The following is a 17,881-nucleotide window of genomic DNA, read 5'->3' as shown; positions in this document are numbered from 1 at the left end:
GCTCCCACTGTCCCACCATCACAGGGACTTCCAGTATCTGGAAGAAAATACGCCTGAGCACCTCTAACAGAAACACATTTCTGAGGGTTCTCCTGAGGAGAAACCCCCCCTGATTTGGGTCAATGCTGCTTTCTGCATATTGCAGACAACGATTGTAAGGATGTGACTTATTTGTGTGTGCCACCTGAAACAAGCCAAGAACCCTCCAAAGCATCAGAGAAACCTCTGCCACCCTGAATTATCTGTGCAACCAACCCCCAAAAGATCCTGCTCTAACAACAGCATCCTGTCTTCCTTTTTTCAGGTAGTGTGAGGTCTAACAGTTAGTAGATATGGGAGTTCTTCTGTTTCAACAATATGATAATTCTCTCTCTGTCCTACTTCTAGGCTTTCTGGCTTTCAGAAAGGTCAATAGTTCAATTCCTAAAGGAGTTGAATACATATTTCTTTTGTATCTGCAGAACTGAATAAAATGGAGGGTGATTTTTTTTCTTTTTTAGATTGTATATTGGGGATGATCTAAACTTTCTTGTTATTCTAGTTCCCCTGGTATACCTGCAAAGAAGTTCTACCAGCAAAAGGCATCTTTTGCCAACTGGTGTATATCATCTGTTTTGTCTGTGGTTAACACACTTCTTAAACAACACTCCTTTGAGAAAACAGAGGATGTAGCATCACTGTGCTGTAGGGGAAGGGTGTCAAACTGTCCAGGGAGTTGGTGCAAAAAGGAGGAGCAGTGGAGAGTGCAAGAGGGCTCAAGCATGGGCTTGAGAGTCCCTGTGAACATACCCACAGCTGTGCCTTACAGAGCACAGTGAGTGAACCTCCCCAAGGACCTTTGGAGACTCTATGCGAGGCTGAGAGGAGTTACTAAGTGCTGGTATGACATGTGTGCCATGGAACTACCTATACCGCCTGGAAACTGCTGCAAGTTGGAAGGAATTAATTTACTATGCCTGGATTTCTGTTCATCTCATTATGAGTTTCCTCAAGAGCAGGTTGTTCAGTGCCTGTTGCAACAAAAATCTGTCCACAGTAAGTTCATGGTATCTTCACACATCATAGTGAGTGTAGTCACAACAGAAAGATGGACAAAACATCACTTATGTTTGTTCAGACTGAGCAGGAAGGTGGAAAAATGGGGGTCACTCCACCCTAATGACTGGGTGACTTGTTTTGCTTCCCTTGCATAGGTAAGAAGAGAGGTTAGTGCCTACTGTCCTCACTCCAGTCTCAGCAGGCTTAACATCAGCATGGTGGTGACCCTAAATGTCAGGCAGTTTGATGAGGATGCAGATCATGTGCTGTTGTTTTAGCAGATTTCCCAGGCACTGGTCTCTGGATAAGAACTCAGTTCCAGGGGTTAGCTCAAGAGAAGGCAGATTTTGCAAAAAAACTGAACTTAGAAATTATGTATTAAAAATGAACTGTGTATTGCAGCAGGTGAATTGAAATGAATGCATTATAAATAATAAATAGAATAAATAGCATGTGATTTAAATCCTATAAATATAACAGAAGGGAATATTTGTGTACAGAACATTTTGAAATCTTGAAAATGTTAAAATACCACAGATGGGTAGCCAAACATTGCAGAGACTTCTGATGCAGTTCAATTTTTTTAACTTTGGTTTTACAAGAACTAGCCTGGATTGTAGGCAGTTTGAGGGTAAAAGTAAAAAAAAAGTCTACATTACTTCCATAGCTTCTTACTGAAGACCACATTCTCTAGTTCCTCTTCCCTCTTTGATCCAGCTTAAACTGAAGGTCTTAACATAATACCCATAATCCTTCAAAGAAATCTATAACTCTGAAAGAAATGCAAAAATGTATTGCCTTTGCTACTTTCCTACTTCCCTTTTTTGTATATGCAGCTTGGGATTAAAATCAGCTGCTTTTGGTTTTTGTTTGCACAACACCCAAATCAGCAGATTTGGTCCATCTCTGGGTTTTTTATATTCTGTTGAAAAGCCTGTATTTTCTAGGCAACCATCAAGCTTGCATTCCTGCAGGAGGCCAGACAGAATCTGCCTGCCTGAAGGCAGCAGCAATGTTTTGTTCTTGCACCCTCCTTTCCCTCATGCCACTTCTGAAATGATACAGCTGTCCTACAAGAGATCTCTGCTTCCATTTGTATCATCTGCACCAGCCTGGAAAGCTGTATATTCCCACTGCTTGTACAAACAGCTATACGGTAGTGCTCACTGTATCCCATGGCAGGGGAACTGGAACCAGTTGACCTTTCTTGTCTCTTTAAACCCAAACCATTCTGATGAAATGATTCTGTGATTGTATTGCAGTCCTTAAGCAAAATCCCAGGCATTCATATGAAAAAAATGCTGTAAATGGGGGATCACTGTGCCCTAGAGGCTTTGTGAAATAAACTTCTGTTGTATAGCATAGTAAACCAAGAAACTCTGAAAGCATTTCCCCATTGGTGCTACATCACATTGTCCTTTTCTAGATTTCCATGTAGTCTCCTGTTTCCTACAAGCTTCAAATTAAGAAATTCTTTCTATCAAGAACATACAAGAAAGCTGCTGCTTGACCACAGCTCTTGAATTTAGAGATGTGTTGGTGTTCCTTTCCTGGAGCAGTCCTGACTGTTAATAGTGCATCGTGTGCCACTCAGTGCCTGACCCCAAGACTGGCCCTGTGCAAATAATCAAAACTTCCCACAGAATAAAGTACTGCTCATTCTGAGTGAAAAATAAGGTCCTTCATTAACTTTACTACCTTTTGCTCATGCTATTCTAATAAGAGTAGTCCCCAGATGGCACTGTTTGGCCATTTAATGTGATTATTTCTTGTCTGCTTTTTTTAAAAGTTCATACACAATTTAGTCTTTGAAGAAATGCTACAATTCTCTCCATACAGAAAGGAAGGGACTGCTTCCTAGGACCCATGGCTTTATGATGGGATTATTTATTACTTTAGAGTATCCCCCACAGAAATGGCTTCATTTCTTTTTGAATGTCAGTGTTCCACAATTCTCTGCCCTCCAGGAGCCCCTTTCTCCTATGACAGATCTCCTCTCTTGCCTTACAATGTTCTTCAAGTATTGCAGGCAGCAAGAAGCTGACAGCAAGGCCCTGCTCTACTTGGCTAGGTGGCATATCCTAAAGCATCATACTCACAACCTGCCATCCTTCTTTGCAGCTCCAGATTCCCATACTTATACTGTCAAGGGTGTTTATGTTTCTTTCCTTTTTTAAATGCCTTTTTTTTAATGACTGCTTCCATTGTTAAGTCACATTTCAAATACTTATAGGAAAACCAAGGTGACTTTGATACATTTTTCTCCAGACAGAATTTCAAGCTGGTAAGGGACTTCTAAACTGTAATAACTACAAAGATTGCTACTGTTATGGTTTGAGAAAATGCCAAAGAATAACTTTTCTTGTTGCATTCAGTGCTCAGGAAGGGGACCCAGAACCAGATAAAAACAGAGTAACACAACGGACAGAAATACCCGGGGAAGGATGCCATCCATAGTGGCAATGAAACCTGTTCTTGGGTGGAAAAAATTAAGTTCCTCATCTAGTAAGGAAAATGATGAGCTTCAGAAGGAAAGAATATGTCTATTCAGTAAAGTCATGTTAACACAGCAAAATGATGGAGACAGATTTATAGGCACTCCGCTTGGGATTCTGAGGAATAGCTGATTAATAGTCAAAGGTGGTACGTGCTGACTGCATAGCTCATTTAGAGACAGGATTGATCTGTGCTGCCCTGTGAATAGTACCTTGTTTACATTTTTACTAGTGATTTTTTGGCACATGATTTAGAACTGGATTATTTAAGGAGATAAGAGCAATGATACAACATGAGCTTTAGTAATCCAAAGTGATAAGATTATAGTCCTGAGAACCAGCAGCTAGAATCTTTGTGTTCAGCTAGAAATACAACAGAGGTCATGTAGGTCATGTAGGTGGAACAAAATGCATGACAGCATGCCAGTTACAAAATGATCAAAGAATTGGTGGGGCGCAGCTGGGAGATCTTCAGATATATCATGGCCACTGCGAGCAGAGAGGAAAGAGACTCTCAGGGTCACTGGGGACCTACCTTCTTCTACTGCCTACAGGTGGGCAGCGCTGATCACTTGCAACATTGAAATGAGGCACGGTGTGACAAAATGTAACCTAGGTGGGTGCAGCATAGCCAAAAAGGCCCAAAGTGTGGTGACAGTTTTCTCCATATAGTTACCAGTGCAGGGGGATGAAAAACCTGCTGGTAGTGAGAGGAGCTAAGCAGGATGACATGAAGTTTTGGCATGGGAACAAGGGATCCTCAATATGCTGAGGGTGGAAATTCACTGCCTCCTAATAATTGTAATTCTTCCTCTTGGAACAATCTAAGAAGCCCAAATAACAACAACAGGGATTGTGACTGGTTTAAGGAAGCCAGCATGTAAGATGATAGGAAAATGGTGAGATGCAGCCCCTTCATTTATTTCCCTGTGCCATTTTGCTTGAAAAAAAGAGATGTGATTTTTCATTGTTCATTCTTCCTTGAAGAGTTTTTGGGACTGAGCTTAATCACTGTTACAAGAAAAATAATAGGAAAATACCCCTCCAAAAACAAACCAGAGGGAAAAAAAACAAGAAAAAAAATCTTGACCTGCTGTTGTACCTATTACACTGCATGGTTTTGTTGTTCTGCCCATGTTGATAACTAAACACAGTAGAGTCTGCTGCAGTTTAAAATAGAGTGTGTAAGGAGGACTTCTACTTCAATAAAAGAGGATATGTAGATACCTGTCCTAATAATACAGGCATTCAAGGAAGGCATTCTTACTAAGGGCTGAATAGAAATCTCATCTTCTCAACAGGTTTTGATTCTTGGTTATAGTAATTCTTGTGCTCATTGAAAGCTTTCAAAATTTATTAAAATGGACACAAAACTACTGTTTTTTTTTTCTTTTCCTACTGTCAGGACCATTGGTGACCTTTGAACATCTTCCAAAAGCTCAGCAGGTTCCAGTGTTGCTAAGACCCAAGTCTCATTCTCCATCTGCATTTTGAGAACACAGGCACTGAAAACAGCCTCAGAAAGGGAGAAATCCTGCTTAAGCTTTGTTTCATTTGATGGATATGCCAGAAGCTGTCTTGGAAATGAAAAAAAAAAAAGCTCAGACAAGGAAACTTTTTCAGGTTACTAGTGCAGATAAGGTTAACAGCCTGCAATTAGATGTAGGGAGTTCTTGACTTATTTCCTCTAGAGACAGGATTTACAGGCTTATAATGTCTCTATGTGTCACTGTCAGTCCATCTGAAGAAACATGCAGCGAGGCAGCAATGTTGCATGACTTGAGGAGACAGGCGGCTGAGTAAGGTAGAGAGGATCAGTGAAAGGCTGGAAGTGATATCTAGCCCCTCAAGATTTGGGCATCTCAAGATCTGAATCACACTTCACAATTTTTTTTTTGTTGTTGTCGATCAGTAGATGTAGCTAGACAGTTATGACTAAGCAATTGCATTGTGAACATTACATGCTTGGCTAGTGTCCTTTTCAGGGAAAAGGGAAGGCAATCCAAGATGAATGGCCTGTCTGGATGACAGCCACCAGCAGTAAGGTCAGGACTGAGCAGTAACTGGGGAGAGGTAACTCCAGCAGTGGACCACCAACTCAGTGACCACCTACTGCAAAAAGACCCCAGAGCCAGACAGAGGGAAGAACTGCACCTGCAGACTAATTAGCATGACAAATAGGGGGTGGAGTACTAATTAATGAAAGTCATATAATCTGTAAGCAATGAGTGCTCATGCTTTGTTTGTTAAAAGGTACAAATGCTGTTAAGTTTTGATGATTGGGAAGCCAGTCTTTTGTGGGCTAACACCCTGCTCCCTCCTTTGCACAAACCAGAAAAAGAGGTCGAAATACCTCGCCTGGGTGTGTGAGTTGGCACTATGCAACAGGAAAGGAGCCCACGGTTGGCACAAGAGAAGTACTAAAGCAAAATTCTACCTTATTAGACCTTAGGAGTCCATGAGACATGATAATTGGCTCAATTAGGTGGAGGAAGAAAGAGGTCCAGCCATACAAAGAAATGAAACTCTGGAAAAACCTAGATGATTAGTTTTTCTGCCTGGCACTGTTTTCTTGGCCTGGCTGCAGTGGTCAGGTGTGAACACAGGTAATTGAAATGTGGTAGTGCAGTCTGTCTCAGGATCTTACTTCCCTTGGGTGACACTGCACCAGGCTTGGCCCCCTGTGACAATTCAGGCAGGTCAAGTTCCCTCTGATCCTCTATGCTCCTTCACAGGGTGGGCAACAGCTAACAGCATCCCCTCCAGAAAACACACCACTCTGCCATTGCAGAAGCAAGCTGGGAAAACCCCAAAATCAATGGTCTTGAAGAGCTAGTTGATTCACGGTGTGGAGGAGAGAGGGTCCAGGTATGATGGCTCTGACCCATGAAGGAGCAGTTAGACTCTTCCCACAGGGGAGGAAATGGGTACATCTGCATGGCAGGCTGTTACTCTGTGACAAAGCTATCAGAGCAAGAAATTCTAGGTACACAGCACTGGAAGAAATTTATCCTGAAATTATAAACACTTGAAAACCTTTTTCAGAATTTACTGATGCAGGGCTTGACGATGCTGATTAATTACCCTACGTGACTAAAGACAGCTAAGTTGCTGTTTCTTCCCCCATCACAAACACTTTTGCTTTGGATAATTTACCAGCTGACAGTTTTTTGTTTTCCTGACTTCCCTGCAGCCACTAACACATCTTATTAAAGCCCCTTGTATAGTTTCAGCTTCTCCCTTGGCTATGACTTGGCCATCCAGTGTGAAATTTGACAAAGTGCACACTTCAGCTAGCAAGCACACCAACAGCCTGCATTCTCAACACCTGCCAGCCTTCCTCACTCTCTGCTTTCTTAGCTCAGACAGTTGAAGATCGTCTGAGCATTAAGATGAGCAGGCTTGTGATGCTGGCTTGGTACAGCACAGCAATTTCCTGCAGTGAAAAGCAACACAACAACCTCTCTCCTGGAAACAAGTGCATGAGGAAGTGTCAAAGAAGCTGCTTGCTGAAACAAGCATTGCTTCTGTTATATTTTGGTATTTTTTAATACAGTGTAGTGTTTAGCTAGTAAAAAATACCTAGGCCTAAGGTAAGTAAAGGCAGTGTCATTGAACACCTAGCATCTGCAGGTGAATCACTTAAAAATAAAGGCTTTAGCTTAGAGAAGGGAAAGAAGACTATGAAGAAAAAGAATTATTTACTAGGATATTTTAGGAATGTTATTTTAGTAAAGTCATATGTCATGGAAGAATGTAACTACATTTCCTACTTCATTGTTGTCATTGTTTCTCACCATTCCTTGCAGGGACACAGGAAGAGAGGATTTCTGCAGCATGAGAAATTCTCAGGAGGATAAAGACCATGTGACTAAAGAAAGCCCTATAGCACTAGGTGCATCAGGCAAGCAAGGGGGACTGGAGGGAGTTGAAGTCATCACCTGCATGCTGAGTATAATGTACTAATGTCATGGAGAAGTAGCAGCTAAGCAGGAAAAGGGACAGTCTGGTTTCTTTCTTGCAGTTGCAGGGAGGAGTTGCTGGATTCCCTGGTAATCAAGATGCAAACTTTTGATTGTTTTGCATATGTTTCTGCATGGGATGTTTTGGCACCTGATAGGGAGTCAGCTTACACAACACGCAGTTTCCTTGATATAGGCACTGACAATGTCTGTTTGCTGTTTCCAGTCATCATTAAATCTGGAAAAACCTAGTATCATTGGGTTCCCTGTTCATTACCTCTCCAAAAAAATAACTAAGGCTGTCAGGAAGAGCAGGAGAGAGATAAGAAAGAAAGTGGGATTAAAGGAGGGTAAAAGATAAGCAAGATTAGTGGGTAAAATTGTAGGGAAAAGAGATTATGGTTAGTTTTCACGTGTCATGAAAAGATGTTGCTCCATCTGAGTCCTGATTTGGCTCCTCATCTCAGTGCCTGCTTTGAAGGCCAGATGACTGGCATTACTCTAACTTGCGGAGTCTGCAGACATTTAGGGGAAGTTTCAGACACTAATACTACCAGAATCAGTCCATCTACTTAAATGGTTTTGGGAGTTTACCTTGAGGTTTTACTCTTTTTCATTTATGTTTTAACCAGTTCATTTAGACTGAATGAAAAACTTACCTTGGATCAGCATCCTATGATCTATTCTAATCAGCAGCACATATGAGGTTCATGCTCAGTGACCCCAGTAATGGCTATAGGTCAGAAAGAACCAGCCTGGGAGAGTGCACAAATGCAGCCCTAAAGCCAGGGCTTTCTTCAGCCGGAATGACTAGTTACATCTCTGTACAACCCTGTGTAGAGAAAGAGGGATGCAGATACTGTTACTAAACCATGTAAGCTTTGAGTGTAAGGCTCTGGGGGAAATTAACAAGCAGCTTCTTTCTCCAATTAGTTCCTGCTCTGCAGCTTTGCTTCCGCTTCAAAAGCAAGTAATCTCATACTGCAGCAGGTAACAAGTCTGCAGTCTACAGAAACAAACCAGGCTCTGGCTCCCTACGGCTCACCAGCTCAGAGGTTATCAGGGGTTATCTTCTTCAGTGATCCCTGGTTGCCTCAATCTCAAATCCCTTAAGCTCTGCAAGCAGGGTTTCCAAAACAGCTAAATCTGAAGGCAGACTTTTGTGCATGTGTGCACACGTGCGTGTGTACACAAAGACAATCAATTATCTGATGCGGATAAAGTTATTGAATTATTTCTTAACATTTTTTTTTTCTCTGTGAAGAAATTCCTGTTTAGTCTCAGATTTGAGAAGCCAGGTTTACAATGCAGGGCTTTTGCTTTGTCTTTTGCCTCAGCAACTACAAATCTCTGGAGGCTTTGCAGTGCACCAGAATGGAGGAGGGAGAGTCACACTTCAGCAGACAGTCTTTTATAACCTTTTCTGTTATATGTTTTACTGTGTCTTAAATACAGCAGAGACCTGACATACATTCAAATTGCCATGTATTGAAGAACGGAGAAATGATAGGAGAGAAAAAATTACTATGAGTCCTTCTGAATCAGAGTGCTTCTAACTACATCACAGTGCTTTCAGAGTGTCAGATCACCTTGGGAAGTCTCATTTTTTATTACAGTTTCACTTAATTTTGAATTAATTCTTCCTCACACCCTTTGCATGTAAAAGTGATTGCTTTTGCTTATAGATGCCAATTTTGCCACCGTCCATATTCCTGCTCCACTTGTGTATTCCCCAATACAATATTAAATGTATTAGGGACAAGTTTAAGAGGTATCACTGATTACAGAGCAGAGATACTTGTTTAAACCATTGGTATGAGGTGTTCACATATCTGACATCGTCAGTGTCAGAAGAAATGTGCAGGTTTCACATAAACACACATATTCAGATGTGAAATCCTGTTAAATTAGGCCCAGAGAGGAGAAAAACTGAGGCCGTTCAAAAAGCAAGGTGGTGAGCTGCAGATATCCAGAACTTATCAACAGCAGGTAGACAGGCCTGAGAGCAAAACTACAAGGGAATTATTCAAAATAAAGTTAAGTAAGAGAATGGAAAAATTGAGAAAAACAAACTGAGAAAACTGACTGCATATTGTCTGTGTTTGAAACTAGAGGAGAGAGAAGATAGGGCCTGTTTTTCTAGTCAAATTGTGACACATAAGAAGTGAAAGAATCCAGAGAGGAGCTGGGGAAGCAGACATGCTGAGTGCTGACTAATGGGCAGTGTTTCACTAAGGGATGGCAGAGGACAAGGAGACTGTTGGAAGGGAGTGTGCTCTTCCCTCATGGCATACAACAATTTCTTATCTTATCTTAGTTTACTCAGTAAAGAAAAGCCCGAGGGATGCCAGAGTGACTAACAATATCACCTGGCTGCTTTAAATACTGGTGGCAATGACACTCCCCAAAATGTGTTCTACTGGTTCCTACATTTGCCTGTTGAAGACGAGGCACGGTTAGCTTTCAGTCTGCTGATTTCTCAGCAGATTTGGGAAAATGTCTCTAGAGAGGGCTTTGCATAGTGCACTAAATTCCTTCTTCTTCCTCAACACACAGAGATGTAAATTTGCTTGAGTGGCTCTTCAGAACAGCAGTAGTAGCAACATGCTCTCCTGTAGGAAAAGATACAAATTCATCTCCCACAGGGATGGGTTGTACCATGTTCTAAAGTGTTTGCTGGCTCTGATGAAACAAAAGCCTTCTGAATCACATGAAGTGCACTATATTGCACCTTTCCAGACATTCTGGCATGAACCTTCAACCTTCCCAAGGTTAATTAAGTCAGCCAGCAGCCTTTGACATAAACTGGTGCATGCAACACTGATTGTGTGCTTACAAACTGGGAAGCACACAAACACTTCCTCTGAAAGCTCATGAAATCACCAGCTCTCAGGGCATAAATGTGTTATGCACAACAGAGGAGGTTATACCCAAGAGCTTGTAAAATGGCCACAGCAGTGCACAGCAGTGATTGTCAATATATTATGTCGTAACATGCTTGTAGACTCACAGACAGACAGATTTAAAGTGTTGTACAATGCTCAGGATTCTTCCTGTATTTGACCCCTGCAGTTAAGTGCTACAGTAATGGACTTGAAAGCATGTTGCTGCAAGAACTTGCCAAATGGTGATGGTACTCAGTAAATACCCAGTGATAGGTCCCAGAGAGTGTGAATCACATGCTAGATACTGTTTTTTATGTCTGTAGAGAAATCCTTTTCCCTGAACGCTGAAATTCTGATTTTCTGTGGGAATTTGAAGATTTGAATGACAGGAGAAAGATGCAGTTTGGGGAATTTCCACTTACTGAAAGGGAAAGTAAGCTTTACACATGAAATAAAAAGACAGACATTTCTTAGATGTTCTGTGATGCATAAACATTGCCTACACTAGGTTGCTTTGTATTTTTTAGGCAACCTTTCCTAGTTTCTGGTTGGAGAGTCTCACTAATTCAAGGTTTAAAGGAGAGGAAAAAAATCCATAAAAATGCAACCAATACAGCTTCTCTTGGACGCACAAATAATGTAACTTCTAGGCATACAACCTAAAGCCATTTTAAAGTTTGAATACAATGGCCCAAAGTTGCTTTTTGCCATATCCTACTGTTTCAAGCAACATTCCTTGCATGGTTTTTTCTGAATTTCATTGCACTGCTCATAATCAGCTGAAGGTAATTACTGAATACTAACTTTCATGGGCTTTCAGAGTTGTGCTTCTGCAAAGAACCAAGTGAACAGTGTCCACAAATATGCAATTTCTTTCAAAAATAATGGGTCTGGTTCATCCCAAGAAATGAATATGCTATCAGTATTCTCAGCAGAAGCATGAAGTGGTAAAAGTGGCCAGAAAAAGCACTCAGGTAGCCTAAAGGGATGCTCATATGTAAAGAGCATGAATCCACAGGACTCAGGCTCCTTGATTTCTTTTTTGTATTTGGAGACCCTGTGAAAGGCCAAATACAAAGCTTTTATCCTGAACCCACTCACACATGCTTCTGACATCACAGCAATTTGGCCTTGTGGCAGGTGTTGCAAAGCCCAGAAATAACAGCTGGACAGTGAAACTGGCAGAAAAACCACAAAATGACCAACTGCAGCAGGAAAACGTTTCTCAAAGCACAGTACAATGCATTTAGCCTGTGTTTTCACAAAACAGCTTTGCGCTGAGGGAAAAGACCCAATGGGAAAACCACCCTGGAGTCTGCTCACATGCTTCTTGCAGGGTCACACGGGAGCACAGGAACGCAGCCCACCCACAAGTGCCATGCCAGCAGCAGACTGTGGCAACGCGGCTTTGTCCCGAATGACCACAACGAGACACGTCCAGGTGTGAGAGGAAGTGCAGCTTGCAGGGTGCTGTGCTTGTAAGGTGAGGGAAAACGTGCCGCCCACAGGTAAAGCCAAAGACTTGTGTACACTGCAGAAACACGTGCCAAATCTTTTCAGCACAGTGGCGGGCCATACAAAAACTTCCTGGGTAGAAATGAGGAGCAGTTTTCTTTGGAAGAATGAAATTTTGAGGCTATCCTCCTATTTCAGTATACATAGCGGGACCAATATAAACTCTACTTCAATTTGCACAGTGTCTTCGGCTTCCTTTTTCAGAAAAATGAAGTTTAAAACTTACTTCTCCTCGTCTTTTGACATGATCTGCCTGCCGTAGTTAATTTCCATTCCAACGGAATGATTAAGAGATACCACTGTCCAGTTTTATTAAGAGGCGTGTGTTTGCGGGGGAAAAGATTCTGCTCGCCAAACACGCGCAACAGCCACTGTCCAGGACTCCTTCCTCAGCTGCCACGCACTCTTTGCTGCAGCAACCCGTCAAACCTCCTTTCCGCTCCCGCCGGGGAACGCGGGCTCGGGGTTCGGGGTGGGATGAGGGGCTGGAACGCTGGGTGGGATGAGGGGTCGGGACACGCTGTAGGGGGTACGATGCGGAGTTGGGTCGCAGGTGTGGCACGCACGACCGGGATGCGGGAGGGGTAAGCGGGGGCTGGAATGCAGAGACCGGCTCCGTAATGGGGCGTGAGCCCCAGAGACGAATTGCGGAGGTGGGACGCGGACTTCGAGGGCGAGTCTAGGAAGGGGGACGCGGGTGCAAGATGCAGGCCCGGAGGCGGGCCCGGAGGCGGGTCGAGAGGCGGGGTGCGGAGGCCGGAGGCAGGTTCGTGAGGAGGGTTGTGGGGGGAGGAAAGAGGGGCTGTACTTCCGGTTCGGTGTTGCCGTTACGCGCTCTCGGAGGGGCTGCCGGACCGCTGGCCAATAGCGGGGCTTGGCGGAAGCGCGCGGTGGTCGCTGGTTGGCGGGCGGCGGGCCGAAGGCGGGGCCGGCTGGGCGGGGCGGGCGCGCCGCAGGTGCCGCCCCGTAGAGCCGGCACAGCGCCGGCCGGGCCGGGTCAGGTTAGGTCGGTGCCGCTGTCGCCGGTGCCGAACCAGGATGCGGCTGCGCTCGGGGGTGTTCGCCTCCTCCTGCCTCCTCGTGCAGGCCTTGGGCGTCGCGCTGTTCCTCCGCGGTTTCTTCCCGGTGCCCGTCAGGTCCGTGCCCCGCAGAGAGGCCCGCGCCGACCCTCCCGCCGAGCCGGCCCCGCCCGGCCCAGGTAACGCGAGCAGCTGTCGGGCGCGCCCCGTCGCTCGGTGTCGCGGAACATCTTTCTGTAGCGCCCTCGTGTTTCTAGACCAGTTTCCCGAGTAGTTTAGAACTTAACTGGTTTTCACATAGTTATAGATCACAGGCAGGAGTACATGCTCGCAGTCAAAAAGCCTCCAGTATCAGCTGTCACTTTTTTGAAAGGTGTGTTTTCCTGTCGTTTTGTTTTCCTCCCCCTGACTCTGATGGAGCCGTGATACCCGGTCCTGTTCAGTGGCACGTTGTTTACATTACATGATGCCACCTCATCTAAAACGCCTCACGCTTTTCCTGTGATCATTCGCTGGCTGTGTTGTGCCGTAGATTCATTGTTTCTGTGGTGTTTTTGTGGCGTGTGAGTGTCTTAATGACACCTCAGTGAGACTTTTAACACCTCAGTAGTGACAAAGCAACTGTAGTAATGCAGGTTACGATATGTACAGTATTGCCATCCATCACTGTTTCTGTGAAATCACTGTTTTTACAGGTCCTGCTCCACTCCAGAGCTGAATTTGTGAAACCAGAATTTTCAAGAATCTTTTTAAGGAGCCTGTAGAGGATGTGCTAATAAAGTAGTTGTCTCATATGTTTAGGCACAAATTGTATTAAAGTTACGTGAAGGGGACTGTGTACTTGAGAGACTGTTTTTCACCAGTTTGGAGCTTGTGGGATAAAACTTCAGGTTCACTTGGCACCTGGATCAAGTTGTATTTTGCTCATACAAAGCTCTTGATTGGGACACCAAGTTATGGTTAACTTTTTGGAGCAGGACTGTAAGTGCCAAACTGGGTCATTAGCTGCTTGATATTTACTGTTAATTCTTCTGAAGTGTGTGATGTTATGCTTGTAGGGACAGGCTTACTTAAATTATGAGACACAGTGGAGAGAACAGAAGGTTGTGTGGCTTAGAGTGGGGTGTGCTGATATTGGTTAATCAGGAACACTGAAAGAATCTAATCTGGTAACAGACTAAATCTGGTTTCTGCTGAAAGGTTGATTTTTAGCTGGAGTTTACCAAGACTATCACAGATATTTGGTAGGCTGCTGTGAGTGAAATATTACATTCACATGTGATTATTAGCAGAAGACTAATGTAGAAGGAGCCTTGTTTGGATGCGAAGGAGATGTCAGACAGTTTGGTTTTGAAAGGACTGGTTTGTGTTGAAGAGTGGAAGTGTGTGCCACAGGGCTCTACAAGCAGTTTAAATTTAGGCATGTCATGAGCAAGCCTCAGTAGGCAAAAATGGAGTGGCAGTAGAAAAATATTTACTTTCTGTAGTACTTGGTTACAGTATGCTTGCAGAGTGATGTCTGGATGATAATGTCTAAAGGCAGAGTATTGCTTACTAAACCATGATGCAGAAGGCTTTCAACCTACTTTAGATCTATTCAGAAAAGAATATTTCTCCAGTGCTTCTTTAACTCCTGAATGTTTCAATATGTGAGTCCTGACTGCTGTTGAGTGCATGCTGTCTTGTCTGTAAGAAGGCTGTGATACTGAATGCTTGCAGTACATTATTGTAGTCGGTTCTTGGTAGAGAACCTGTGGTTTTCTTCACAGAAGTTCAGGTTCATTTAGAGTAACTGTTTTCTAAGTAACCCTGGCAGAGATAAATAAGCATGCTGCGTGGCAAGACTTGGACAATGTGTTGATTTAGCTATCTTACAGTAAGTATTTTCACATGGCTTGTAAATGACTCCAAATTCATTTGAACTTCTCAACACTTTGACTTTCTGATAAGTCACACTGCCGGAGGAAGTTAGGAGTAGGGCATATGTGTTTGTGATCTGAACATTTTTGGTGTCCAGCAAGATGTCTTGCACTAAGCAGTGGATAGGGGAAAGATGTAACTGACAGAACATCTGGTGGTGCCTTCTTGTTATTCATGGAGAGCCAAAGCATACCTGATAAGTTGATAATTCAAGTCCCAAAAAAACCAAAATTATCAGTTTAATTAGGATTTCTTGCAGTCAGCATTTTGTGGCTATTGAGATTTCCTTCTTCTCCCTGCTGTGCCCTCCTCCCCCATTTCCTGATGTGGAAAAATGACTAGCAGTAACTAATTTGTGAATGTCAGTTGGTTGATGCTTATCTGTGTACCCCAATAAAATTTCATAAGTTGTTTTTGATGTTGCTGTGTTAAACACACCATTATCTGCAACCTGTCCAAATTATCAACCACTTTTTGCAGAAAAAAACCTTTACTCTAAAGGACTGTAAAATCCCTAATTTTATATAATGTATTTACAGATCAACATGATGGCATCTGGGTAGAGGCCTGTGGGTAGGATACATTCTGCTTCCATTTGGCCCTTCTGTGTTTTTTCCTGATAGAGAAATGAGACATGTAGAGGTTGGAGAAAAATGCTGCTGTAAGACCTGAATGTCACCATGTGGACCAAGTTCAATGCAGATGAAGAGTTGCTGTGGCCAGAATTAAGTCCATGCAAGAGAAAGAGGTGGGCTTGAAGGCATGGCGTTGCCTACTACTTGATGCACAGCAGCATTTTTCTGTAGCCACCTATATGTTCAGGGAATTCTGGAACTGGATTTTGGCCCTGCAGCTGCCATCACTGAACGAGCCTGTCATACAGTTGTCTACCTTGAAGGGAGTGAATGTGCATAAATCTATTTCATACAAGTTTCAGTGAAATTGTCTCTTTCTTTGTAATCTTTCATACAGTGAGATTTCATACAGAGGCATTGTGAGATTTCATACAGAGGCATTGTTTATGTTGTGATGTGCAAATTGGGTATTAACACAGGTGAATGCTATGTATTTTTTCTAACAGAAGTTGTCTGTCAGATACAATTAGCTCAGCTTTACTGAAGTAAAAAGAGAGAAGGTAGCAGCTATTCCTTCTTATTACTTTGAACACTTTCCATTTCAAAGCTTTTCCTTAGTTTTCTCAATTTCATGTCACACATTCTTTTCACATTGTGTTTTACTTCCTAAAGGTGGTATTGGAGTTGTTGTGTTATTTCTGTGCTGGATGTCTTGAAAACTCATCTTCTTCAGATAACTTCTCAGGTTTGCTGTTTGCAGCTTCTTGTTTCTGGGTGTAGAATTAATAAAGAAGTTGGAAGCACTCATTTTTGTGATGAAGTTGTCCTTTAGCTTCTGTCTTGTCATTGGTAAATTTTTTTGATGACTTTTTTATGTCCTTTTTTTGTTGCTTAGGAATGGTTTCTAACTGGACCAAGATTCCTCCACCGCTTTTCAAAAAAGTTGTCATTGTGCTGATCGATGCTTTGAGAGATGATTTTGTGTTTGGATCCAAAGGTAAACAGTTCATGCCATATATTACTCAAGTTGTTGAAAAAGGGACTTCCTACAGTTTCATTGCTGAAGCCAAGCCACCCACTGTGACTATGCCTCGAATTAAGGTAAGTTGGATTTTTTCCTGTCATTTCATTGGAATAGCTTTTGAAGTATGAGGTGTTTTGTATGCTTGGAGTTGGCATAAAGGAAGTGTGTGGTGTTAGTGCAGCCTATGGCTGAATGTCTTTGCTGTAGTAGCGCATGTGATAGACTCCTGATTTGCCATGGGCAAGAGGTTAAGGATAGGTAAGGCCCTAGTCCAGGCTTAAATGACTGATGTAGCCTTTTTATATGTAATCATGGGAAAGTAGTAGTCTCTTAGTTGTCCAGTTTTCCAGTTGTCTTCTGTGTAGGAACATTTTAATTGTATTTCTCTGTGTTCTTGTAACTTCTGAGAGAAAATCCAGTTTAGTATAAAATTGTTTTGTCATAGAGCTGAAGAGCTTAAAAAGGAAATTCTGCTAAGTTCCAGGTAAATAAAAGATGAATTATGTTGGTGTCATCAAAATACTAGATCATCCAGGCTGGTAGATCTTAGTAACACCTCTGTGCACTGAAGAGGCTGAGGGAGTGATCATTGGTAGGTCAGTGCAGGAGAGTGAAGGAGAGACAGTCTGGTAACTCTTTATAGGTGGGCTTCGGTGCTTCTTCTAGAAGTTTCTTACTTACTGTTTTGAAGGTACTGTTGTTGTTAATGTTGAGTCAGTTTACTTACACCTAAACTGTCTTTTGGCGGTTTGATGACCAGCAAACATCAACTGTTTGTTTGATGAAAAGACTGAAAGTCTTTTTTCTGTTGATTATTGAGACATTAATATTTTTACTTTCTGTAAAGCAGTTGTCACGGACATCAGCTAGCACTGTGTTGTGGCAGATGAGGTTATGTGGCAAGACAACTTGTGTTCTTTTACTTTGTTAGATTTCCTTAACAAAAGTATGATTTGTCTTCCATCTGGCTTATTCCTTCCTCCCATTGCTACTGTCTTCTGAGCACTGGAAGTTTCCTGTTTAATGTGTCTCTTTTTTCTTTTATTAGGCTTTGATGACAGGTAGCATACCTGGTTTCATCGATGTTGTTGTGAACCTCAATTCTCCAGCTCTCTTGGATGACAATCTGATATGGCAGGCAAAAACAGCTGGGAAAAGAATAATATTTTATGGTGATGATACTTGGGTCAAATTGTTCCCAAAGCACTTTGTGGAATATGATGGAACAACATCGTTTTTTGTGTCAGACTTCACAGAGGTGAGAGGTTTTGTATGAACCCTGAGTTAAATGAAGTGAGTACAAACAGACAGTGTCAGTTTCTGAGAATGAGTGAGTAAAGCTACGCTTGTTCTGAAATATTCACCTGGCAATTAAGTAGAAATTGAATTTGTATGTCATTTTGGTGTGGGTGCTGTAAAGCTAAGCATTTGAATCCCTCATGCATCTG

At 42.6% G+C, this 17,881-nt stretch overlaps 2 protein-coding genes across 2 annotated transcripts in view; one reads left to right on the top strand and one right to left on the bottom strand.

Moving 5' to 3' along the window:
* HOOK3 (hook microtubule tethering protein 3) overlaps positions 1-17,881 on the bottom strand; it is a 945,081-nt gene that overhangs the window by 442,789 nt on the left and 484,411 nt on the right. The gene's annotated exons all lie outside the window — the stretch shown is intronic.
* The window catches only part of PIGG (phosphatidylinositol glycan anchor biosynthesis class G), a 55,436-nt gene continuing 50,407 nt past the window's right edge, over positions 12,853-17,881 (top strand). Inside the window, exons 1-3 of the mRNA XM_050987049.1 lie at positions 12,853-13,093; positions 16,305-16,510; positions 17,482-17,691. Of these exons, the coding sequence (XP_050843006.1) occupies positions 12,934-13,093; positions 16,305-16,510; positions 17,482-17,691 (576 nt within the window). The 5' untranslated portion in view covers positions 12,853-12,933. The remainder of the gene's footprint in view (positions 13,094-16,304; positions 16,511-17,481; positions 17,692-17,881) is intronic.

Source organism: Serinus canaria, chromosome Z, assembly GCF_022539315.1.
Source record: "Serinus canaria isolate serCan28SL12 chromosome Z, serCan2020, whole genome shotgun sequence".
In the NCBI taxonomy this organism is placed as follows: domain Eukaryota; kingdom Metazoa; phylum Chordata; class Aves; order Passeriformes; family Fringillidae; genus Serinus; species Serinus canaria.
Note: the sequence above shows the minus strand (reverse complement) of the source record. Positions and strands in the feature narration are given on the sequence as shown.